Source organism: Budorcas taxicolor, chromosome 2 (genome assembly GCF_023091745.1).
Source record: "Budorcas taxicolor isolate Tak-1 chromosome 2, Takin1.1, whole genome shotgun sequence".
Taxonomy (NCBI): Eukaryota; Metazoa; Chordata; class Mammalia; order Artiodactyla; family Bovidae; genus Budorcas; species Budorcas taxicolor.
In genome coordinates this window covers 169,145,856-169,172,229 of record NC_068911.1, presented here as the reverse complement: position 1 = coordinate 169,172,229, position 26,374 = coordinate 169,145,856, and the positions used below count along the sequence as shown (strand labels likewise).

The following is a 26,374-nucleotide window of genomic DNA, read 5'->3' as shown; positions in this document are numbered from 1 at the left end:
ACCATGATCTCCAGGATGCCCTTGGAATTAATAGTTATTATATTGCTGTTCCTTTCCTATGGTTGTCATCTTTTCAAATCAGATAAAATTTCTGGTGCTTCTTATTTCTGACAGCATTCCCAGCTATCTGACTTCATGTGAAAGATGGCTAATGCAGAAGTGAGTGTCCCAGTGGGGGATGTAGTTGTGGTACCCACTGAAGGAAATGAAGGGGAGAACCCTGAAGACACTAAAACCCAAGTGATCTTGCAGTTACAGCCTGTGCAACAAGGGTAAGTGACTAAAGATTGGAATATTCTGAAAATTTTGGGGAGTGGAAAGAGTGCAGATATGATAACTTTAAGGTGGTTTAGCACAATGGAACATTCAACATCAACTCTCAGAGCTAAGTTTTCATCTCTGTAATGTATTGTGTACTATATTTATCATTCAGTACTTATTACAACAACTGACTCTTTCCTCGTCTCTCGCCCTCTACTCTGAATTTCTTGAGGATAAGCTACATGGTTCCCTCATCATATTTATCCACATTGTTTAGCACAGTGCCTTGGTACATGTGGTACTTTTGCCAAAAGAGATAGTTACAGTCAGAGGAGAATAGGCAAGGCAGCTATAAAAGTATTGCTACCAGAAATTCTCTGGGCCCTCATGGATGGGCAAATTATCAAGCTTAGTCTATCAAAAATATGTGTATCAATCGCCTACCATCGTACAACGAATCACAAAGGTACTGAATGAAATATAGCACATGGTTCCCACCATCATGAAGCTTGCAGTCTAGTTGTGCAAAGAAAAAATACATGTTTATAAATAGAGTGATCACTTACATGGCAAAATCTAAGAAGTGCCAAGTGGCATGCTTAGGATGTGCTTTTGAATTCAGAGAAGTGATTCAGAAAATCACTATGAATTTGAGAGAAGAGATAAGATTCTTAGATGAACTTGAAAGGTAAACAGGACTTAGATCTCCAGAGAGAAGAGGGGGCTAGTTATTTTATCTTGGGGAATATATAAAAGATTTAAGGATCAGAAGTATTCTATGGGCTTCCCTAGTGGCCCAGATGGTAAAGAATTCACCTGCAGTGCAGGAGACCTGGGTTCTATCCCTGGGTTGGAAAGATCCCTGAGAGAAAGGAACGGCTACCCACTCCAATATTTTTGCCTGGAGTATTCCACGGACGAGGAGCCTGGTAGGCTATAGTCTATGGGGTGGCAAAGAGTCGGATATGACTGAGCAACTTTCACTAGGCAAACACACAATTGGCCCTCTGTATCTGTAGGTTCCACATCCTCAGATTCAACCAACCTTGGATGGAAAAAACATTCCAGAAAGTTCCAAAAAGCAAAATTGAATTTGCCACACACAGGCAACTATTTATAAGCATTTACATTAAATTAGATATTACAAATAATCTTTAGTTCAGTTCAGTCACTTAGTCGTGTCAATCTTTGCAGCCCCATGGACTGCAGCATGCCAGGCCTCCCTGTCCATCACCAACTCCCAGAGCTTGCTCAAACTCATGTCTCTTGAGTTGGTGATGCCATCCAACTATCTCATCCTCTGTCATCCCCTTCTCCTCCTGCCTTCAATCTTTCCCAGCATTGGGGTCTTTTCCAGTGAGTCAGTTCTTCGCATCAAGTGGCCAAAGTTTCAGGTGTTGAAGTTTCAGCTTCAACATCAGTTCTTCTCGTGAGTATTCAGAACTGACTTCCTTTAGGATGGACTGGTTGGATCTCCTTGCAGTCCAAGGGATTCCCAAGAGTCTTCTCCAACACCACAGATCAAAAACACCAATTCTTTGGCACTCAGCTTTCTTTATATTCCAACTCTCACATCCATACATAACTACTGGAAAAACCATAGCTTTGACTAGATGGGCCTTTGTTGGCAAAGGCCTTTGTCTCTGCTTTTTAATATGCTGTCTAGGTTGGTCATAGCTTTTCTTCCAAGGAGTAAGCGTCTTTTAATTTCATGGCTGCAGTCACCATCTGCAGTGATTTTGGAGCCCAAGAAAATAGTCTGTCACTGTTTCCATAGTTTTCTCATCTATTTGAAATGAAGTGATAGGACTGGATAACATGATCTTAGTTTTCTGAATGTTGAATTTTAAGCCAACTTTTTCACTCTCCTCTTTCACTTTCATCAAGAGGCTGTTTAACTCTACTTTGCTTTCTGCCATAAGGGTGGTGTCACCTGCGTATCTGAGGTTATTTCTCCCTGCCGTCTTGGAGAAGGAAATGGCAACCTACTCCAGTACTCTTGTCTGGAAAATCCCATGGATGGAGGAGCCTGGTAGGCTACAGTCCATGGGGTCTCTAAGAGTCGGACACAACTGAGCGACTTCACTCTCACTCTTCACTTCCCTGCATTGGAGAAGGAAATGGCAACCCACTCCAGTGTTCTTGCCTGGAGAATCCCAGGGATGGGGGAGTCTGGTGGCTGCTGTCTATGGAGTCGCACAGAGTCGGACACAACTGAAGCGATTTAGCAGCAGCAGCAGCCTGCAATCTTGATTCCAGCTTGTGCTTTATCCAGCCCGGCATTTCACATGATGTACTCTGCATGTAAGTTAAATAAGCCTTGACGTATTCCTTTCACAGTTTGGAAGACACCGCAGTGAGAAGCCCATGCACCACAACTGGAGAGTAGCCTCTGATCACTACAACTAGAGAAAGTCCACGCACAGCAAAAAAGACCCAGGTCAATTAATAAATACAAATTATTAAAAAAGAAAGAAATATTAGAAAACTATGGTTTTATTTTAAAAACTAATGCAAAAGAGTTCTTTTACAGATGCATACAAATGTCTGGGATTTGCTTCAAAAAAAATTCAGGAGTGGGCGGATATAGAGATGAAATCAGACTGGCCATGTGTTGACAACTATTGAAGCTGGGTGATGGATGCTTACATGAGGGTTTATTATCATATTTTCTTTATTTGGAGGTATTTTTGAAATTTCCTATAATGAAAAGCTTTTAAATTACCAAGATAGGCTAATAAGCTAACAGTTTTTAAAATCATTAATTAATTTTTAATCATCTGATTTATGCAATAGCTGATTTAAAGTATATGGGAGGATGTGTATAGATTATATACAAATACTATGCCATTTTATAAAAGACTTGCATATCGGTGGACTTTGGTATTTGCAGGGGTTTTCTGGACCCAATCTCCCTATAATACTGAGGGAGGACTGTAATCCAATCCCGATCTATTAAGTCATGTACCTTGCCTGAAAAAGTTCTAGGGAAAAACTGTTAAACTATTAACCTGTCTTGGTAATTTAAAAAGCTTTTTATTATAGGAAATTTCAAATACACCTCCAAACAAAGAAAATATGATAATGAACCCCCGTGTAAGCATCCATCACCCAGCTTCAACAGTTGTCAACACATGGCCAGTCTGATTTCATCTCTACATCCGCCCACTCCTGAATTTTTTTTGAAGCAAATCCCAGACATTTGTATGTATCTGTAAAAGATAAGGACACTTTCTTATTAGTTTTAACATAACCACAGCTTTCTGACATTTCTTTCTCTTTTAATAATTTGTATTTATTGACTGTGCTGGGTCTTTTTTGCTGTGCGTGGACTTTCTCTAGTTGTGGTGATCAGAGGCTGCTCTCCAGTGTGGTGCATGGGCTTCTCACTGCAGTGTCTTCTCTTGCTGGGCTCTAGGGTGCTTGGGCTTCCGTAGTTGCAGCATGTGGGCTCAGTTGCCCCATGGCATGTGGAATCCTCCTGGACTACGGATCAAACCCACGTCCCCTGCAGTGGCAGGTAGATTCTTAACCACTAGGCCACGAGGGAAGTCTGACATTTCTAAATATTGTTAAGCATAAAGGAGATATTCTAAGGTCTATAAAGGAAAGTTGATATAAATAATGTCTAACATATAGTCTATAGAGCGTCTTAAATTTTTATTGGCACCACAGAGTATGCACGCTTATGCAAACTCATTTGGGAATTTTATTTTGATACACACACACATACTTGTAGTCGTTACCTTTTGAGGTACAGTAACATCAAGAAGAATTAAAGGTCAGGTCCTTCTGTCTTTCCTAAAGTACTCCAGTTGTCACTTGTCTTATCCACAGTGGAGACAGAAAAAACTTCTCTGCTACTTCGAGACTTAATTCTTTTGAAGATTTGGTTCCACTTAATTTTCTGTTTGTCTTTTTTATTTTCCAAATGATACTGTCTGTATCTGGAAACCTGGCATTGCTTGATTAGGTAGAGGCATCTTTGTCCAACATATATTGACTTCCCAATCCACTGTCTACAGTGAATTTTAATGCATGAGCTAGTGAATAAACATTTTGAGGTATTGCCTTTTTTGTTGTTGTTTTTGAGCTATTGCATTTTGAGATGTTTGTCAGTTGTATTATTTAATTATTTTAATATTTTATTGCATTTTAGCCTCATTTTGTAAAAATGAGCAGGGTACAAAAACAGTGACTTTAGTTATGAGATATATAGGTCTCATAATTTTAATACACTTGAGACAAAGATGAAAATTATCAGGTTTCCATGTTCAGCCTCATCACACTTCACCTGATGGGCTATAATTCAAGTGTGAAGGAAATAAACAATCAAAAGGTATGCATGCATTGCTAGGAATAAATTGGTAAAGATTATATTCAAAAGGTGTGAGAGTTGGACTATAAAGAAAGCTGAGTGCCAAAGAATTGATACTTTTGGACTGTGGTGTTGGGGAAGACTCTTGAGAGTCCCTTGGACTGTGAGGAGATCCAACCAGTCCATCCTAAAGGAAATGAATCCTGAATATTCATTGGAAGGACTGATGCTGAAGCTAAAACTCCAATTTGGCCACCTGATGCAAAAAACTGACTCATTTGAAAAGACTGATGCTGGGAAAGATTGAAGGCAGGAGGAGAAGGGGGCAACAGAGGATGAGATGGTTGGATGGTATCACCAACTCAATGGATGTGTGTTTGAATAAGCTCTGGAAGTTGGTGATGGACAGGGAAGCCTGGCATGCTGCAGTCCATGGGGTCACAAAGAGTCGGATGCAACTGAGTGACTGAACTGACTGGCTGGCTGATATTCAAAAGGCAAGAAATAGAGATTTTATATAAGCATTGTTAGATTTCAATATGTAATTCCTTTTGCCCATCATTTTAATTTTTTTTACATATATGACATTTTATACTTTCCCAAATATTCACCATATACACATTTTCAGGGATACATATGAAGCAAAAGTAGAGTATTTGGTAACAGGCTATTTATATGAATACATAGAACCTGACGCATTATATAAGACTTTCATAATGATACTAAGTTAAAATATATCCATATTCAACTTTTTAAGAAAATAGAGATACTAAGGTGAGTGAAGTGAAGTCGCTCAGTCATGTCCGACTCTTTGTGATCCTGTGGACTGTAGTCTACCTGCCTTCTCTGTCCATGGGATTTTCCAGGCAAGAGTACTGGAGTGGGTTGCCATTGCCGACTCCACGGGATCTTCCTGACCCAGGGATCGAACCCGGGTCTCCTGCATTGCAGGCAGATGCTTTATCCTCTGAGCTACTAGGGAAGCAGATACTAAGGTACTCAGGTACTGAGATACTAAGAAGATTTTTTATTCTGGGAGTTTTTCCAACAAAGAAGACTTGTTCAGTGCATGCATTCTTTTTAAAAACAGAAAAGAGGATTATTAACTTTTTCAAATAAAACCTTTAAATATACTTTGGAAATTCTCAGGAGGAATGAAAGTACTAAGATTTCATTACATTCTTGACTTTCTGATTCATTTTGGATTCATAAGAGTTTTTAACAATGAGATCACGGACTGGTGATTTTAATACTACATAAATTTACTCAGTGTGCTGAGTGGAATAGTTCAATTTGAGGAATAGTGACCTTACTTTCCTTATGCTCGTATCCCTCCCTAGTAGGAGGTTTAAAGTGTTAGGAATATGTATAAACTCAGATCAGTAGGGTACCGCTTAGCTTATGTAAGAATCCCACATTCAATTAATCAGTATAGCTGTCCTTAACATTCAAGATTTTTGAAAAAAGTATATAGATTTTCAGTTTTCAGTGAATTGGAATACAATAATGTGGCCTTAACTTTAAAACTCTTATACATGTATATCATATGTACTATATATTGTGCTATTTATATGTATTTATATGCACACATTTTACTATTAGTGAAGTTAACATCACAGTCATTGTAAATGCTAATAGTAACTGACTTGTACTTCACTGATCCATAATTACCACTTATTATTTGTAGCATAATAATTTGTATGCATGTTTACACTGCAATTTAGAGTGTAAGCTTCTGTATTCTTGGGAAAAAAGGATTTAGTATATCATGTGTTCTCAAAGAATGTTTGTGAATTAATAAAGGAATAACAACAATCATAATAAAATTTTGGGGTGATTATTAAAAAAAGCTCTAGTAAACCTAATTTTGCCTTACTTCGATGATTCAGAAGGCTTATTGATATCTTATAAATCCTTAATAATTTAAACATATTTTATGATTTTTGACTGTAGTTTTAGTACATATAGAGAATTAAGCTAAATCCATCACTATTATGAGTTGCTTTAGAAAGATTTTCCCTGATAAAATCTTATTTGCCCGTAAAAATACAGAATATGCCCTGACTTCCCAAGTGCAATTTACTGGTTGTTGAAATTTTGTATAGACAAGAATCTATTATTTTAAAGGATTTTGTACATATTGGTCAATGAGCTTAGAATGAGCTTACCAAATTTACTTGAAGTAGAGGTATGGTTTTGTTTTTTTTGTCTGTGCTGCACGGTGGGATCTTAGCTCTCCAGCTAGGGATTGAACCTGGGCCACAGCAGTGAAACTCAGAACCCTAACCACTAGGCCTCTCAGGGACCTCTTAGATTATGCCCAAGGAGAAAAAGAAAGGTAAATAAGTAAATAGTATTAAGTATTATAGTTGTTGTGGCAAAAGCCTAAAGTACAGTTGGGTCACAGAGGAGGAATTGAGTGATTATACCGGAGGACTGAGATGGAAGGAAAAGCACCATACAGGCTGCTGATTAAAACACAATAGATGAGGAAGGATGTTCTGGGAAGAGGAAGAAGAGCAAGAACAGAAGGGATAAAAGAAGATGGCAGTTTGGTACTATTGGGGCTTGGGTTGTCTGGTGGGGGTTTGGTGAGAATTGAAATCAGGGACCAGATCGTGGAGGGACTTAAATATCATATTAAGTACTGGGGGCTCTATTTCAGCAGCAAGGAGGAGATTCTTGCAGGGTTTTGCAGAGGGTGTTACCTGATCATCCTGGAAGGAATATAGAAGATCAGGTTGATGTGAGGAGACCGGTTCAGACTAGAGGTGACGCAGCCTGAGCTAAGGCAGTAGCAGTGGAAGTAGACAAGGAAGGTGGCTGGTGTTAGGGACATGTATCTGGCAGGACTTGGTGACTGGCTGTGTGGGAGTTGAGGAGGATGAAAAGGGAGAGATTTAGTGTAATTTCCAGGCTTCTGTTTTAGGCTACTGTGTGCTGAGTAGTGCCATTAACAAGGATGGAAAATATAGGAAGAAGAGTAGTTGGGGAGGTGGGAGAGGAAAGAGAACTTGGTTATTTTAGACATAATTCATTCAATCAAGTCTTATGGGATATTCAAATGTATTTATTTATTTAGCAGTTAATTGTGTCCTGCTGTGGAATTCAGAAGGGAGGTTTGTGCTAAAGGTGTCACCATCGGGGAGGGAAATCACTGATGCAAAGGAGATTGTTCAGGCAGTACTTTAGGATAGCAAGTGCAGTAAATAGCATGTTAGGCTTATTGTGGAAATTAAACAAAGGATGTCAGTGTTCGTGTCAGGTTATCTGAGCCCATTTCTTAGAAGGCAGAAACACTTTGGAGAGAGAGTTTTCCTTAAGTGGTACCTTTCATTACTGCTAGTTACTTTGGGCATAATCACTCTCTCTCTTTTTTTAAAAACTAGGCTCTGCTCATGTCTGTAGTTTGATTATGATGCCTTAAAAAATGCTAAAGTGTAAAAATGGCTAAAGTGCCTAGATTTCAACAAGGGACCTCAGCTTCTGTAGTCAGTAAGTTCTTCCTGGTTTGAATTGTCTAAAGGTATTACTTTTTAGTCATATTTGGATAATTCTATAATATGTTATAAGTGAAGCAACACTTTATGTCATGAACTTTTAAAGTTAGGAAGGGATAAGCCTGGTGTAAAATACAGGTATTTTACAAGTAGCAGTGTAAACAGAGTAGCAAGAGAAACTTTTCCTCTAGGGTGAGGAAAGTTGTTGATTCATTTCCATGATAGTAGCTGCTAAGCAGTCTTGGGCAGCCTGGAATTTAAATACATTGAGGCTTGAGTCAGAACACTGACATCAAGTTGTAAAGTATATTATTTTATTCCTTTTGAGATAGATTAAAACAAATTTCTTAACCTGTGCTGTGGATATTAATTTTGTCATGATTTATGTAGTTTATTGATGGGCACTTTTACGACAGGATTTATGAAGCTGGATCTGAGAACAATACGGCAGTTGTGGCAGTAGAAACTCACACAATACACAAAATTGAAGAAGGGATTGGTAAGTCCTTTTGTTGTTCTAGTACTTTTTTTCTTTTTACCGCACTTTGAGGCATGAGAAGCCTTCTGCAGTGGAAGCGCAGAGTCGTAACCACTGGACCTCCAGGGAAGCCTTGTTCTAGTACTTTTAACCTTAGCCTCCTTGGTTGAGATTTCTCGCTTTTTGTGCCTGATTTCCCCTTCCTGTCCCCCCGCACCTCACTACCCAATGTGCTCTTACCAGTGCTGTAGCCTTCAATTTGATGATGGTACATCGAGAGACACTGCTGAGATGCTAGGGCTATCAGTTGATGTTTAACATTAGTTTGCTAGGGTTACTGAAAAGATTTCTCATCAGTAGAAATCTGTCAAAGAAATTGGAGTCTCAAGGTTAGTCTCTGTCATTAGGGAAGTTGCTGATGAGGTGCTGATTGGAAGGCAGTCAGTGGAAAGAAACTGAAGAAGAGCTCTGAAATTAGTTAAACTAGGTGTTTGAATCCCACATTCTCCCTTAAGCTGTATGACCTTGGGAAAATCCCTTCACCTTTCTGAGTCCCATACAGGTACATAGGAAACCATGACCACCTCACAGGATTGTTTTAAGAATTAAAAAAGATTGAACTTATAAAAACACATGGCACAGTGTCTGGCACAGAGTGGGAGCTTGGTAAGAGAGCTGTTACGCCAAATTTCTTCCAGAAGATTCCTAAACAATACGAATCACTGTGAACTGTTAGCCCCTCAGAGGAACCAGGAGACTAGAGATGTTGAATTAAACTTTAAAGAAGAGTGTTTGATAAATAACTGATATTTTTTCCATTTGCAAGATGCAAGCACTATAGAAGCAAATGAGGATATGGAAATTGCTTACCCCATAACTTGTGGGGAGAGCAAAGCCATTCTCCTTTGGAAGAAGTTTGTATGTCCAGGAATAAATGTAAAGTGTGTCAAGGTAATTGTCTTTTCTCTTTGCTGGGGTCTATTTTGGGGCTCCTTCTTTTCAACAGGTATGGTTTGAGAACCTCTTCTTCCCCACCATTTCAGTGTTCTTAATTTAGTGGCATCCCTTTGTGTCACAGTTTAAAAGAAAAAAAAAAGGACTTTGGAGTGATGCTGACCTGGGTTCAAGTCCCACCAGAATACAAGTCTTTTGAAAGCTGAGAATTTGTCTGTCTTCTTCACCATTGTATCCCTAGCACCTGGACTAGTGTTCTGAATATTTGTCAGTAAATATTTTGTTGAATGAATGGAGTCTCAACTCTATCACTAGTTAGGTGACCTTGGTCAAGTAATATTTCAGAGCTTCATATGTTAAAATACAAATAATTATACATACATACACACAGTAAGGTTGTTGGAAGGTAAAATAAAGATGGTTATGTAAATATGTGTTAATTATACATACATACACACAGTAAGGTTGTTGGAAGGTGAAATACAGATGGTTATGTAAAATGCCTTATACTAGTGTGTAGTTTGGCAGAGTTTCTTCAAAATTATTACTGATAAAAATAATCTTCATGAGAGCACAATGTGGAAATAATTGCTTATTCTGTCTCCGCTGGTAGCCACAACTCTACCCATAGATAGTAGGCACCGTCAGTAGCATCATCCTGGAATCATTAAGGATTACAGAGTTTTGAGGCTCTGCAGTGCTGTTGGTTTCTACCATGCTTTTCTTTCTAGCAGATCCTGAATCTTGTCATCAGGGCTGGATAGATAACTTCAGTTTATTTTAATAGCCTCTGCAATATCAAAACCATCTGCTTGATTCAGGACACAAATGGATTTTATATCCTAATCAGTATATTAACAACAGGACAGGGCTGGAGAAGGATCATCTCCTTTAGGGCAATAGGGTGGGAAGATAGAGAATACAAGGCTATGATTAGAGATGTCATCTGGGTATTTTTTTGTTTGTAACGAACAGAGTTATGTCTTTCTTTCCATCATGGCCTGCCTAAATTAACATTGGATTATTTTGGACTTTTCCTTTTACTTTAGTTCAATGATCAGTTGATCAGCCCCAAGCATTTTGTTCATCTGGCTGGCAAATCCACCCTGAAGGACTGGAAGAGAGCTATTCGTCTGGGTGGAATCATGCTCAGGTGAGGTCTAATAGCAAATTCACACCTTTCAAGTGACTGTGGGGTACTTAATCATGGTAGAATCCAGAGAATCCAGTCTTTTCTCTCCAACTTGAATTTTTATTCTGTCTGAAGGATTGGCTTGAACGATCCATGTATTATTTGACCTTCATCAACTTGTTCTTAAAATCCCTGTGAGAGAAGGAAAATTGAATCAAATCAACTCCTTCCAGCATCTAGGGCAAATTCTTGCGATGTCATAGTGCTGGGTAGGATCTTCTCTGTGCCGAGAAGCTCAGGAATAGACGACAGTCTTGCTTGAGATCACTCAGCATAGGTGGAGCTAAGCCTGGTGCTAAGAAAGAGTGGCTACCATGGAGATGCAGGCTGACGGACAAATTCTGGGATCATCTGGTACAGTAGAAGGGTGCTGTTCATAAGAAACAGTTATGCACAATGAATGCAATCCTTGCTGTCATTGTGCCATAGAAATAAACGTTGTTTTTTTTTTTTTAGTGCAGATGGTTTTTTTAAAATTATTTATTTATTTGTGGCTGTGCGCTGGGGTTTTGTTGCTGCCGTGTGCTTTTGCTGGTTGCAGTGAGTGGGGCCTACTCTCTAGTTTCGGTGCACGGGCTTCTCACTGCAGAGCGTGGGCTCTATGGTGTGCAGGTTTTGGTAGTTGCAACATGTGGGCTCACTAGCTGTGGCTCATGGGCTCTAGAGTACAGGCTCAGTAGTTGTGCTGCATGCGCTTATTTGCCCTGAAGCATGTGGGATCTTCTGGGACCAGGGATTGAACCCGTGTCCCCTGCATTGCAAGGTGAATTCTTAACCACTGGGCCTCCCTCCAGCGAAGCCCAGAAATTAACTTTAGAATGTATAATATCCTCACCACATCTGTTTTTGCAGCAGGTTTATCATAATTTCATCCCCTACCCATAAAATTAACATTATTTTCTATCAGTAGCAGTCACCTATTGATACAAAATTTTAAAATGTGGTCAAGAATTAAAAGTTCCTCGCAGAACATGTATCAAGAGCCTTAAAAGCCTCTTACTCTTTGTCTTCAATTTTTTAAGGAATCTGTCTAAAGAAAAATCTATAGTACTTGTAGAGATTCAGGTATAGTTGGGGGGGGGGTTATTGCAACATAATTCAGGATAGTGAAAATTACAGTCTGCTTTAATACACAGTCAAGGCAATGGCACCCCACTCCAGTACTCTTGCCTGGAAAATCCCATGGGTGGAGGAGCCTGGAAGGCTGCAGTCCATGGGGTCGCTGAGGGTCGGACATGACTGAGTGACTTCACTTTCACTTTTCACTTTCCTGCATTGGAGAAGGAAATGGCAACCCACTCCAGTGTTCTTGCCTGGAGAATCCCAGGGACGGGGGAGGCTGGTGGGCTGCCGTCTGTGGGGTCGCACAGAGTCGGACACGACTGAAGTGACTTACAGCAAGGTGTATCTGAAGTAAATTATGGCTCATCTAAATATATGGGTTTATACATTAAAATATTCCTAAAGATTTTTTACATGGAAAATTGCTTATAATGTAATGTAAAAAAGAAAACAAAATGGACAATCAATTAATTTAGTTGTCTTAAAAAACATATAGGTAAGTAAATTTAGTGGAAGAACATATGCTAAAATGTTGACATTATCTTTGTGTGTGTTTTTTTTTTGACATTATCTTTGTTTGGGGGTTGTTTTTTTCTTAAGGAGCAATTGTTTTCTTTATAGTTTTCTATAGTTTCCAGAGGAAATGTTAATTTTTTTCTTCATGTATTATCTTTATAGTGAGAGGCATGATTTTGAAAAATTCACTCCAGATCATTTGTATGTGTTAATTATTAGTTGAATGAAATTGGAGGTGAATACCTTTAACTTTTGTTGTTGTTGTTCTTGGGTTGTTGTATTTGGCGAGATAAACAAGCATATGCCAACTCTCCCCAAATATAAAAGACCCAGAATGCCTAAGAAATCTTTAGCGAAAGCCAAGTAACATTATTACATAGAGTTTACTGTAATTAAAATATCCTATGGTTTTGCTCATAGCCTATAATAACAATGTCTTGTGAATCTAGTTATAAGGACATTCTATAGTGGGGGTTTAGTGTAATCAGCTTTGCTCTGCATTCATAGGAGAGTTATCTCTTTTTTTTTTTTTTCAAAGGAAAGAAATGTGCTGAAGTTTTATGTCTCCAGAAGTGGCAACAGTTCTTGCTGGTCTACAAGTACTAACATTTCAGAATCTAACCACAAAATTTGAATCCGCCTGTGTCTTTTCTCAGTTGTGCTGGGATATGAGTTAGTCTTTTCCCCTTTGGGGTTTGGTTTCAATGAGGTTCTGTGGGGAATTTAGCTAGTGTCACAATTATATGTCTAAAACTTAGTGATAACGAAATAAAAGAGAGTACTCATAAAGAGTAGACTAAGGAGGGAAGAGGAGTACTTGTACATGTGGGCAGGACCATGAACATTTTATTGCCCCAATTAGAATTTTTGCGACCTGAGGACTTTTAATACTATTAGGTTTCACTGATACACTGAAGGGACTCCGCAACTTTGTCTCTGTTTGTCCCCTGTACATGAAGTACAGGCTGAACTGGTACTTCTTGTCTCTCTTTGCACAGGAAAATGATGGACTCCGGACAGATTGATTTTTACCAACATGACAAGGTTTGCTCCAATACCTGCAGAAGCACCAAGTTTGATCTTCTTATCAGCAGTGCAAGAGCTCCAGTGCCAGGACAGCAGACAAGTGTGGTGCAGACGCCCACTTCGGCCGATGGTAGGGGGTAGGAAACCACCTGAAAACCCATTGTGTTTCTCAGCAGTACTTTTCCCCTCATTCTCTTTTGTGTTTTTAATTCTCATGAGTGTTGATGTAAGATATAGTAATCTTGAGTAGGAGTCCACGCATTAGATAGACTCTGTTTTCTCCCAAATGATTCCTATTGGCCAGTCCTCCTTCCTTGCTTCTGTATTACGATGCATGGTAAACTTTAGAAAGGGGATTCATATAATGTTTATTTAACAGTGTTACTTTGGTACCAGTGCCACGTGGTATATCTGTGAAATTAGATTGTTTTGAAAATCCCTGGCAATTCTTATGGTCAAAGGGGTGGATTTAGAATGGTGAATGGTTTTCACCTGTTGAACTGAGATGTCTCAAAGACAGTGTGTCATTGACTGGGCTGGACTCTGGAGACTCTGCTGTAAGGGTCAAAGAGCTCTGTCTGGGAGGAATCCAGATAAACAAGCTGAGACATCTTCACAAATGAGATAGGGTGTGCACACACTTAACTTCAGTATTGTTGAGTTTAGAATGAGGGCTCTCTAGGAAAGATATAGCCACGTGAGGTTATTATTAAGGACTTAGTTGAGCTGGAAACTTAGTGCAGCTAAAATTCTTAGACTGTATCTAAACTACTTCCAGGAGACTTAAAAATATGCCTGACAGGGACACAGAATGCAGTGTAAGGAAGGTACTGTGCTTGAAAAATGACTTCTCAAGGTTTCTTTCGGTCAACCTTAATGTTCTGTTCCCAACCTAACTGCTGGGTGAGTAGAAGCCAAATCTCACTGAGTTTCTTCTGGGAAAGTATAAAGTATCTAGCAGTGTGAATACTTGGTGATGTGACACTTTCACTTGAGAAGTGGAAAATGCTATGAAATGATCTACTTTCTTTTTATTTTGCTGAAGCTTCTTTACTTGATCATCTATATTGATATTTTGCTTGTTTACTGATATCCTTCAGAGTGGAAAATCCACATTTTACATTCTGTCTAGGTCAGTTTGACTTTTCTCAATTCTCTTCGTTTAAAACCTTAATATTAAATCGATAGCAATAGGTTTTTCCTCTGTGAATCTGCTATTCATGGATCTCTTACCTGATTTTTTTTTTTTGGGTCTCATTTATCTTGCTTTCTCTTACATCACCTGATAAATAAGTTATAGCAACTTCACATATTCTAGATGGTTAGTATCAAATACACTTGGAGAAGGGCTCTTGACTAAGCACCATAATTTTATTTTTCGATTATTTCAAGTCCTCCTCATCCTCACTAAGTCTGCATACAGCCTGGCAATCATGCCCACCTTCTGTCTCTTTTGAAAATATAACTGCTCAGATTGCTCTTTTGTGATTTTGTAAGTTATCTTTCACTTTCTATTCAAAGTAAGAAGAAAGCATTTTCTGCAAGGCAGGTTTTCATCCTGGCTTACCTAGGATTCTAGTTTTTAATATAGGGACCTGCAGGCAAAAGGCCATAAGTTAAATAACAGGATCTCTTTGGCTGTCTGAGAAAGAGGATGGCTGTGACTTTTTCATAAAATTCACCGGCCTTCCCTTTAATGCACTGCTTTTAGGTAGCATCACACAGATTGCCATCTCAGAAGAGAGCATGGAAGAGGCAGGGCTGGAATGGAACTCAGCTCTCACTGCTGCTGTCACCATGGCCACAGAGGAGGGCGTGAAGAAAGACTCAGAGGAAATTTCAGGTACTATCTATGGCACCCAGATTTCTTGCAAGGTTTTGTAATTCTTACCACCATTATGATTATGGACACAGAAGGGCTCTTCATTACTTGTGCTGGTTTTTCTTATGCATATTAATACTAATTATAGCTGCAAACATCTTATTTGAATCCATGTAACAGCCTTGCAAAGTTAGATTTTATGAAAAAATTGAGATTCAGAAATGTTTAGTACGTTGCCTAAGACCAGTCACACAACTGGTGTCAGAGCTGAATTCAGCTGTTTCGCTCTGGAGTCCATCTTCTTATGCTGCCACACTGATTCCACCTTTGGCACATTTGTTAGGTAAACTAAACTGCAAGATTTTAGAAGAAAAAATTAGCAGGCAGGTGGTGTAGATGATAATTAATGGTGATTCACTTAAAGGGGACAGGAGAAGCTTTATATCATCTTTCATTAATTCATTTATCAAATGTTTATCGCTGCCTGTTTTTAGCTGGCACTGTTGCTTGATCTAGATAGAAAGATGAAAAGACATAGCCTCTGCCCTCAGGGAGCTTATACCCCCACCTATTCAACGATTTTATTTTAGTGTGTTTAAGTATAGGATTAGAGGGAGTATGTTTTTAATTTATTTATTATTTAATTTTTGAAATATTATATATTGAAAGTGAAAAGTGCAGGAGTTAGTCACTCAGTTGCATCTGACTCTCTGCAACACCATGGACTGTAGCCCGCCAGGCTCCTCTCTCATAGAATTCTCCAGGCAAGAATACTGGAGTGGGTTGCCGTTTCCTACTCCAGGGGATCTTCCCAACCCAGGAGATGGGAATGGCTACCCACTTCAGTATTATTATCTTCAAATTATTTAAATAAATGTTTTAGTATTTATTTAATATTTAATACTTTTATTGAAAGAAGATACCCATTCCCTGTAGCCAAAGGCATGACCCAGTGAGGTAATTATCACAGTTACCTGGAGTCCAAATAATTATGTACCAACTCAAGGAGACAGCTGGTGTTCCAAAAGCTTCTTTTCTTCTTCCAGAAATGCCCAAATAAGAAATCATTGGCATTCTCTGGTGGTCTAGTGGTTAGTATTCTGGGCTTTCACTGCTAGGGCCTGGGTTCAGTTCCTGGTCAGGGAGCTGATCCCATGAAGCCACACAGCATGGGAAAAAAATTTTTTTGAACGTAACATTATAGAGCTATACCTAAGCATATGTAGCATCCCTTATTTGTGTGCTCAGTTGTATCCGACTCTTTGTGACCTTATGAACTATAACCGATAAGACTCCTCTGTCCATGGAGTTTTCCAGGCAAGAATACTGGAGTGAGTTGCGACTTCCTCCTCCAGGGGATCTTCCAGACCCAGGGATCAACCCCATGTCTCCTGTATTACAGGCAGATTCTTTACCACCAAGCCACCTGGGAAGCCTAAGTATATGTAGCATCCCTTATTTGCCTTCTGTCTTACCCTTTTTTGCCAGAGGATACTTTGATGTTCTGGAAAGGAATAGCTGATGTAGGACTGATGGAAGAGGTTGTCTGCAATATACAGAAGGAAATAGAGGAGCTACTTAGGGGAGTTCAGCAGCGGCTCATCCAGGCTCCCTTCCAGGTCACAGGTAAACACACTAATCCTAACAATAGTGGTCTTTATTAAACAGTAACAATTGTAGGCAGACCTTATTAGCCTCATGAAACATTGAGGCACAGGTATTATTATCCTCATTTTACAGATTAGGAAATTAAGGATCATAAAACAGTAAGTTACTATACAAAGTTCATAACCGTAAATTTTAACTGTAAAATCTAGTTTTTTTAATTGAGGTGTAGTTGATTCATAATATTGTGTTAGTTTTAGGTGTACAGCAAAATGATTCAGTTTTGTGTGTGTGTATATGTTTATATATATTTAGATTATTTTCCATTATAAGTTATTAAAAGATACTGAACATAGTTCCCTGTGCTATATAGCAGATCATTGTCGCTTATGTATTTTATATGTAGCAGTGTGTATCTGTTAATCCCATACTCCTACTTTATCCCTCCCCCATGGGGAAATGGTAACCGTAAACATGTTTTCTATGTCTGTGAGTTTGTTTCTATTTTGTAAATAAATTCATTTGTATTATTTTGTTAGATTCCACGTATAAATAATATTATATAATATCTGTCTTTGACTGGCTTCACTTAGTGTGATATTGTCTAGGTCCATCCATGTTCCTGCAAATGGTAATATTTTCTTCTTTGTTATGACTAAATTATATTTCATTGAATATATATACCACATCTTTTCTATCCATTCATCTGCCAACGGACACTTAGGTTGCTTCCATGTCTTGATTGCTGCAAACTGTAAATTGCTACTGTAAACACTGGAGTGCATATATCTTTTCAAACTGGGTTTTCATCATTTCCGGATAATGCCCAGGAGTGGGATTGCTGGATCATATGTGGTAGCTCTGTTTTTAGCATACCTTGGTTTTAAACTCAGGTTTGGCATTGCTTTTTCCACAGGTAATTTTTGCCTTTGTAAATGGTGCCAGAAAGCAGTCTGTCTCTCTCTCGATAGAGATATAAATAGATATATAGAGTTTGAAAATTGAAGAAATCCACCCATCTTAGACAGTTCTCATATTCTGTTAGTGTAAGGCTCCCAGAACTATTGTGTGCACTTATAAGTGTTTCTGCATACTTACAGGGTACTTGCTGTCATGCACAATGTAAAATGTTTTAATCATCTGATCCAAAAGGGCTCATTATGAGGTCTCATAAGCTTGTATGTTTAGTAAGTCCTTACTTAGATTTGTTAGATGTGTATTGTTACCTCTTTATGACTCATACATTATGTGTAAGGAAGTGTTAGTTGCTCAGCTGTGTCCAACTCTTTATGACGTCATGGACTGTAGCCCTCCAGGCTCCTCTGTCCGTGGAATTCTCCAGGCAAGAATACTGGATTGGGTTGCCATTCCCTTTTCCAGGGGAATCTTCCTGACCCAGGGATCAAACTGGAGTTTCCTGCATTGCAGTCAGATTCTTTACCATTTAAGCTGCCAGGGAACCCCCTGGTATTTACATTATGTAAATATGCTTAAACTTTACAGCAGAATCTTTTTTTTATGATTGGAGGTTGTTTTTTTAAAAGGCAACTAATATAAAAAACAGGGGTGATTCTTTTAGACAGGGTGGTCAAAGAAGCCCCCTCTAAGCAGGCGGCATTTGAGTAGAAATCTGAATTGAAGGAGATAGCCATGTGACAGACTGGGAGAAGGAACACTCCAGGCAGAGGGGACAAAGATCTTGATATGACAATAAACCGAGTGGGTTCAAAGAATTAGAGGAGTGCTGACATGGCTCCAGTGGACTAAGTTAATGGAAACAGTGATAGGTGATGAAGTTGGACAGAAGCAGGGGGCACATTTTGGATAAGCTTTGGTCAAATAAAACCCAAAGATAAAGCTTTGGGTTTTATTTTAAGGTGACATTAAGCCATCATAGTGATTTTGAGCAGGAGAGTAAAATGATTAGGTTTATTTTTATTTTTAAAAGATCACAGTGGTTGCTGTGGGGAGAATAGATTACATGAGGCAAGAATAGAAACAAGAAGACCAGTTGGAGGACTTCCCTGGTGGTCCAGTGACTAAGACTGTGATCTCCTAATGCAGGGGGCCCAGGTTCGATCCTTGGTCAGGAAACTAGATCCCACATGCTGTAACTAAGAGTGTGAATGCTGCAACTAAAGATCCTGCATACTGCAACTAAGACCCAGTCAAGCCAAATAAATAAACAGTTGAAAAAGAAGACCAATTGGAAGACTCTTGAAGGAGTTAGTTCAGGCAAGAGATGGTGGTAGTGTGAATTAAGTGGGTAGTGGTAGACCTGGGAAGAAATGATCATACTGGGGATATGTTTTGAATGTGGAACTGACAGGTCTTGCTGATGGATTAGATGTCAGGTAAAAAAGAAAGAAATCCAGGATAACTCATGTATTTTTTGTCTGAACTGTGAGTAGTGGCAAAATTTCTTGAGATGAAGACTGCTGGGGTAGGAAATCAAAATTGACTTTTGACTTTTAAATTGAGATGCTTATGAGGCCTTCAAATGGAGATGTCACTTGACTAAACAGAAGTATGACTCTGTAATGTAGGAAAGAGATCTGGGCTGGATAGCTACATGTGTTCATAGCATGTCTATGATACTCAAAACTATGAAACGGGACTCAATATGCCAGCACATTTGGAAAACTCAGCAGTGGCCACAGTGCTCAAAAAGATCAGTTTTCATTCCAATCCCAAGGAAAGGCAATGCCAAAGAATGTTCAAACTACTGCACAATTGCACTCATCTCACACGCTAGCAAAGTAATGCTCATAATTCTCCAAGCTAGACTTCAACAGTATGTGAACCGAGAACTTCCAGATATTCAAGCTGGATTTAGAAAAGGCAGAGGAACCAGAGATCAAACTGCCAACATCCACTGGATCATCGAAAAAGCAAGAGAATTCCAGAAAAACATCTACTTCTGATTCATTGATTATCCTAAAGCCTTTGACTGTGTGGATCACAACAAACTGGAAAATTCTTCAAGAGATGGGAATACCAGACCACCTTACCTGTCTGCTAAGAACCTGTATGCAGGTCAAAAAACAATAGTTCGAATTGGACATGGAACAACAGACAGGTTCCAAATCGGGAAAGGAGTACATCAAGTCTGTATATTGTCACCCTGCTTATTTAATTTATATGCAGAGCACATCATGCAAAATGCCGGCCTGATGAAGCATAAGCTGGAATCAAGATTGCTGGGAGAAATATCAACAACCACAGATACGCAGATGACACCACCCTTATGGCAGAAAGTGAAGAGGAACTAAAGAGCCTCTTAATGAAAATGAAAGAGGTGAGTGAAGAAGCTGGCTTAAAACTCAGTATTCAAAATACTAAGATCATGGCATCCCTTTCCATCACTTTATGGCAAATAGATGGGGAAATAATGGAAGCAATGATAGACTTTCTTTTCTTGAGCTCCAAAATCACTGCAGGTGGTGACTGCAGCCATGTAATTAAAAGACACTTGCTCCTTGGAAGAAAAGCTATGACCAACCTAAACAGCATATTAAAAAGCAGAGACCAAAAAAAAAAAAAAAGCAGAGACATTACTTTGCCAACAGAGGTCTGTCTATCTAGTCAAAGCTATGGTTTTTCCAGTAGTCATGTATGGATGTAAGAGTTGGACCGTAAAGAAAGCTGAGTGCCAAAAAATTGATGCTTTTTCTCTGTTATGTTGGAGAAGACTCTTGAGAGTCCCTTGGACTGCAAGGAGATCAAGCCAGTCCATCCTAAAGGAAGTCAGTCCTTAGTATTCATTGGAAGGACTGATGCTGAAGGTCCAATACTTTGGCCACCTGATGTGAAGAACTGATTCACTGGAAAAGACCCTGATGTTGGAAAAGATTGAAGGCAAGAGGAGAAGGGGATGACAGAGGATGAGATGGTTGGATGGCATCACTGACTCAATGGACATGAGTCTGAGCAAGGTCAGGAGTTGGTGATGGACAGGGAAGCCTGGTGTGCTGCAGTCCGTGGGGTTGCAAAGAGTCAGACACGACTGAGCAACTGAATTGAACTAAACTGATGAAACTCTGAGATGACTGTGGAAGAGAGCTGTAGGTAGAGAAGTGGTCTGAGTTAATAACAGCTCAGTTGGTAACAGCTCTTTCAAGAAGCTTTGTTTAAAGGGGCATAGGGATAATACTATTAATAACAATAAATGCCCATGTTTGGCAATTAACATATGATATTTCAAATCTTCATGTCTATTTTGCAGAGTAAGTATTATTAGTCCCGTTTGTTTCAGATGAAAAAACTGAGGAGTGAAATGACTTACCCAAGGTCCCACAGAGAGGAAACATCAAAACCAAGATTCAGACTTAGCTCTGTCTGGTAGATGACCATGTTTTCTTTTTCTTTCTTTTTTTTTTTTTTTTGCCATACCACACAGCATGTGGGATCTTAGTTCCCTGGCCAGGGATCAAACCTGTGCCCTCTGCATTGGAAGGCGGAGTCTTAACCACTGGACTGCCAGGAAAGTCCAGAATGACCATGTTTTTCTAAACCAAGTCAGAACCTATAACCAGATGCAAGATTTTTTTCCCTTATTTTTGTATTTATTTATATGGAGAGATGTATAAAGATACAACAATTAAATAAAAATTAGTTACACATGTGATAAATCTTTTTTACTTAATATTTAATTCTTTGTATTTATTCTTGGGCTGCACCAGGTCTCAGTTGAGGCATGTGGGGCAGGGATCAAACCCGGGCCCCCTTGCAAAGGGAGCGCAGAATCCCAGCCACAGGACCACCAGGGATGCCCTATGATAAATCTTTGTTAAATTTTTTTGAAAATGCAATTAGTATTCTAATTTCGGAATTGTTTTATATTTATAAGCAGCATAGTAGGGAGTTTGTGGAGCATTTCTGTTTTAACTGGACAGACCTATTTTGTTTTAAATAGATGCTGCTGTTCTTAACAATGTAGCACATACATTTGGCCTAATGGACACAGTCAAGAAGGTTTTGGACAACAGGAAGAACCAAGTAGAACAGGGAGAAGAGCAGTTTCTCTATACTCTCACAGGTATGTATAGCTTCTCTCTTTTCTTTGATGATACATCAACATCCTTGAGTCTTGCCATTTCTTTGTTGTCTTCTGTTGGGACTGGACTGGCTTCTTCCTTCCTTCCTTCCTTCCTTTTCCTCCCTCTTTCCCTTACTCCTGCCTTTTCTATTCTTCTTTCTCTGTCTTTCTTTCTTTCAAATCACATAGTATCAGATTTGGCTTTTTCTCTGTACATAGTCCCGGGTGAGGTGGAATAAGGTCAAGCAGAGGAAGCACAAAAGGAAAGAAAAGAAAACTAGCAATATGATCCTCCTTTTATATCTTTGAAGGATTAAGATGTCTGCTAGATTGCTCCATTAGCCCAGTAACATAAGTGGCAGAAGAATAAAGCTGACCCTTGTCTTTTTTACATTATTAATACTGAGTTGGTTGATAGATACACATTTTGCACTTCCCTTATTTCTGGTAATCAGAAATTATGAGCATATGTATAATTTAACCCTTTTAAATAAATATTGGGTTGGCCGAAAAGTTCATTTGGGTTTTTCTGCATGATCTTATAGAAAAACCTGAACAAATTTTTTGGCCAACCCAATGCTTTGTGCTGGTCTCCAAGCTAGATTTTAGGAATATAATGTTGAATAAGGTAATCTCAGTCTCTTGAGGGCTTTCAAGGAATTCAAGGGAAAGCAGACTTAGAAATACGTGCAAAAAGGAGTTCTGTAACAGAGGCATATGGAAGGTATGGTGGTGGAACAAAGGGAATTATCATTTATATCCAGAGAAAAGTCATGAGAAGCTTTCAGAGGAAGTAAGGTACAAAGCAAGTTAGAGGTATCGCTTATCAATCTTATATGATGTAGAATACAGTCAGTTGGGAAGACAAGGCAAGAAAGATCATTTGGTAAGAGAAGAACAATTTAGGTTGTTTTAAACTTATTTTTATGCCCAGTTTATATTTTAAATTCAGTTTACCAAGTATTCTCGGAGATCCCCCTTTTCATTTCATCTTCCTAGGGATATTATAGGCTGTTATCCTCATTTTACAGATAACCCAGTAAAGGCACAGAGAGAATAAATGATTTGCTGGGTTCACATCACTCCTTGACAGTGAAGCCCAGGGTAGTACTGTCTTCTTTCAGAGTGGTAGAACAGTCTGAAAAATGGTTTTTGTTAGAACTGTAGGCTTCTGGTTCCTTGTTCATATATTTTAGTTATGACCACAATATACATAAAGTTGTGTTTTCTGCTTTTTTCACTATGCTATACTAATATTTTTTCAAGTTTCTACACAGTAGCATTTTACAGAGTAGCCATTTTTCTAGAGAGGAATTTAAATTTTCAAAAATTTCTTCAAAGGCTTATTTATTGCCGTGAACTTGTATGAATATAACATTTCTTCTTATGTCCTTTTAAACTACTTCATGGAAGTTCCCTGGTGGCCTAGTGGTCAGGACTCTAGGCTTTCAATGCCATGACCCAGGTTCAATCCCTGGTTGGGGAACTGAGATCCTATAAGCTGTGAGGCCCCCCCAAAATAAAGAAATAAACTACTTCACAGGACTAAGCTTGAGGCTAAATGGTATTGATATTTGTTTATGGAGTTTTGTGACCTGTTGTCAAATTTCCAAGTAGATTATACCAATTGAGTTCACAAGTTTGAGCTCCCAACATTGGGTGTTGTTTTTTTATAATACACTCTGATTTAACTTTTTTAAAACTATAGGTTTAATTGATATCTTGTTTAGGTTCACATTTCTTTGATTACCACCAAAGATGGAAAAAAAATGTATCTTATAACCTTTAAAAGGCAGCGTTGTAAAATTTTTGACTATATTCTTTGTCCCTACGACTTAGCGACTTAGTGTACACACACACTCTTTTCTTCCAAGCAAGGAATTGACTTGCTCTTGGTGTCACACAGGAAGAATAGTGCTCTTCGGGTGTAACTGGTTATTTATTGGAGGTATATCAGGTGCTAAGCAGCAGAGATGTTCTGCTATAGAACCAGACTCACCAGTAGTCATCAAGGTTGGATTAGACCCTTGGGAGAGGGATAGTGATAGGTGTATTGGGGTGGGAAGGCCACCAAATTGACTATCAGAAGACTTTTGTTTTGGCCCAAGCTATGTGACCTTAAATAGCCTTACTTCTCTGGATCACTATCAAAATGAATGTGTTAGAACTCTAACACCTGCTTCCGTTTGTAATTCTTAGGGACTTCCTCTGTAACTTTCTGTAGACTTCTCTGGGGCTAATGATAGATTAAAGCCATCTGGGTCACCAGCAAGTGATCCTGCCTTGAAGGACAGTTTGGAAATCACTGTTTTTCAGAATGGCCATTGTAGCTCCTTTGTAGGTCCATGGCAACTGCAAAGGGATTGTACAGATATTATTTTCATCTGTAGGCAGAGCATATGTAAACTGCTAGACCAAATGGAGACTTCTTTGGTTTGCATTTTGGTGAGAGGTGACAAAATGCCACAGGAGCTTTCGAGTTGAGCTGTAGTAGGATCACAGTATGGCAAAATTCTGAATTATCACCTTGCCTATAATCGCACAATGAAATATAATAACTGGTGGAGTTGTAAAGATCATCCAGTCTAGTTCCTTCTTGAAAACGATGACATGACTTGCCTGAGGCTAAATAGTAGCAAAACCAGGACAATACCCCAGGTCTCCTCACTTCTAGTTTACTGTTCCCAAGATTATACTTCTCTCTACACAAAGTCTGTCTTTCTTCTTAGACTTGGAACGTCAGTTGGAAGAACAGAAGAAGCAAGCCCAGGATCACAGGCTGAAATCCCAGACAGTTCAAAATGTGGTACTGATGCCTGTGAGCACTCCTAAGCCTCCCAAAAGGCCCCGGCTCCAGCGGCCAGCCTCCACCACCGTCCTGAGCCCTTCTCCTCCTGTCCACCAGCCTCAGTTCACAGTCATCTCACCCATCACCATCACGCCAGTGGGTCAGTCATTTTCCATGGGCAATATTCCAGTGGCCACCCTCAGCCAGGGCTCCAGTCCTGTGACTGTCCACACACTGCCTTCTGGCCCTCAGCTCTTCCGTTATGCCACAGTGGTCTCCTCAGCCAAGAGCAGCTCACCAGACACAGTGACCATCCACCCTTCGTCTAGCTTGGCGCTGCTAAGCTCCACCGCCATGCAGGATGGGAGTACCCTGGGCAACATGACCACCATGGTGAGCCCTGTGGAGCTGGTGGCCATGGAGTCTGGCCTAACCTCGGCCATCCAGGCAGTTGAAAGCACCTCAGAGGATGGGCAGACCATCATTGAGATTGACCCAGCCCCAGACCCAGAGGCTGAGGATACTGAGGGCAAAGCAGTCATTTTGGAGACCGAACTGAGGACTGAGGAGAAAGTCGTGGCTGAGATGGAAGAACACCAGCATCAAGTCCACAATGTGGAGATTGTGGTCTTAGAGGATTAACTGGGGGTCTTGGGGCCAGGAGATATGTTTTGGTTTGGAATTTTAATTATTTGTTTATTTTTATCATTGTCCCACTCATTTCCACATAGGATCCTTTTTTTAAAAAAACAAGATCTCATTGTTGTAACTGAACATATCGGGTCCCTTCCAGCCCCTCTCTGAAAAATGGACAAAACAAGCTGCCCTTCTGGAAGTTGAGAATAGGTCATTCAATGTCCTAACCGTCTTACACCAAGAGAGGTATTTTTTTGAGGGGAGGCATCGAGATAACCTGAAACCCTCTCCAGAAGTTACTTTCCAGGCTAGTCTCTCTGTGTATACACATGGTTTTAGTCTCATAAGGTGCATTGACCAAACCAGGGAACACAGATCTGACCCTGGAAGGCAACCCACTCACACGTGGATGCAAAAGTATCCTTGATGTTGTATCCTGGAACAAGCCCTCAGAGGCCAGTGCAAAACCCCCAAACAAAAGTGAGTTGAACTCTGCTTAGAGGGGAAGGTAACAAACTAGCAGAAGCTTAAAAAGGGAAGTGCTTTGGCCAGGATGGGGCAAGGAAATTATCTTACTTCCAGAAGTGCTACTGATGCCTCTTGCTATCTCTGAGGGTTACCACCATGGGTGCCGTTTGGAGGCAAGGCCAGTGTTAAGCGGAAGGGTACATTTTCACCAAGCAGGTGGCGTCAGGGACCTGCAGCTTGGCAGAGATAAGAATCCAGAGATGTCACAGCTGTGCTTTGGGGCTCAGGCTTACCTTGCAGCCCGCTCTGTCAAAGCACTTACCCTCCTAGTCCATTCATTTGCAAACTGTGGTGTGGTGTATAAAATCGCTCTGGTCCTTAGACTGTGGCTGTTCTGGGGGTGGGGGTGGGGGTGGGGGTGGGGCTCCAAGGCCATCATTTTTATTGCGTGACTCCAGGAGCAAGAGAGTTCCTCTTCCAGACCAACTGCCCTTTTTTGGGGGGCCCTTTCTTGACTTTGGAACCAAAAGCAGCCACTCCTTTGGTGCTTCCTCTTGTTTTCCCCTCTATCCTTCAATGGTTAATGGCATCTGTCTCCTGGATCCCACGCTCTTCAGCTTTTTGGCTGATTCAGAGAACAGTGACAGGTGGCTGCCTGCCTTCGTCCCCTTTTAGATTCATTTATACCATTTATACCACAGATGTTTCTG

The 26,374-nt window shown here is 39.8% G+C and overlaps 1 protein-coding gene across 1 annotated transcript; it reads left to right on the top strand.

The window, feature by feature from the left end:
* Positions 1-143: 143 nt before the first annotated feature.
* GMEB1 (glucocorticoid modulatory element binding protein 1) lies at positions 144-25,915 on the top strand. The gene is made up of 9 exons (XM_052662986.1): positions 144-272; positions 8,496-8,578; positions 9,384-9,508; positions 10,561-10,664; positions 13,280-13,437; positions 15,019-15,150; positions 16,618-16,755; positions 21,650-21,772; positions 24,502-25,915. Exons 1-9 carry the CDS (start codon positions 145-147, stop codon positions 25,200-25,202), a joined length of 1,692 nt encoding a protein of 563 aa, XP_052518946.1. The 5' UTR covers position 144; the 3' UTR covers positions 25,203-25,915.
* The last annotated feature ends 459 nt before the right edge of the window (positions 25,916-26,374 follow it).

Bases quoted from the DNA above. Each gene is read 5' to 3' on its own strand.
- GMEB1 (XM_052662986.1), top strand. From the start codon at position 145: ATGGCTAATGCAGAAGTGAGTGTCCCAGTGGGGGATGTAGTTGTGGTA. The intron at 8,579-9,383 runs GTAAGTCCTTTT...TCCATTTGCAAG, and splicing joins CAAAATTGAAGAAGGGATTG to ATGCAAGCACTATAGAAGCA. The intron at 21,773-24,501 runs GTATGTATAGCT...CTTTCTTCTTAG, and splicing joins GTTTCTCTATACTCTCACAG to ACTTGGAACGTCAGTTGGAA.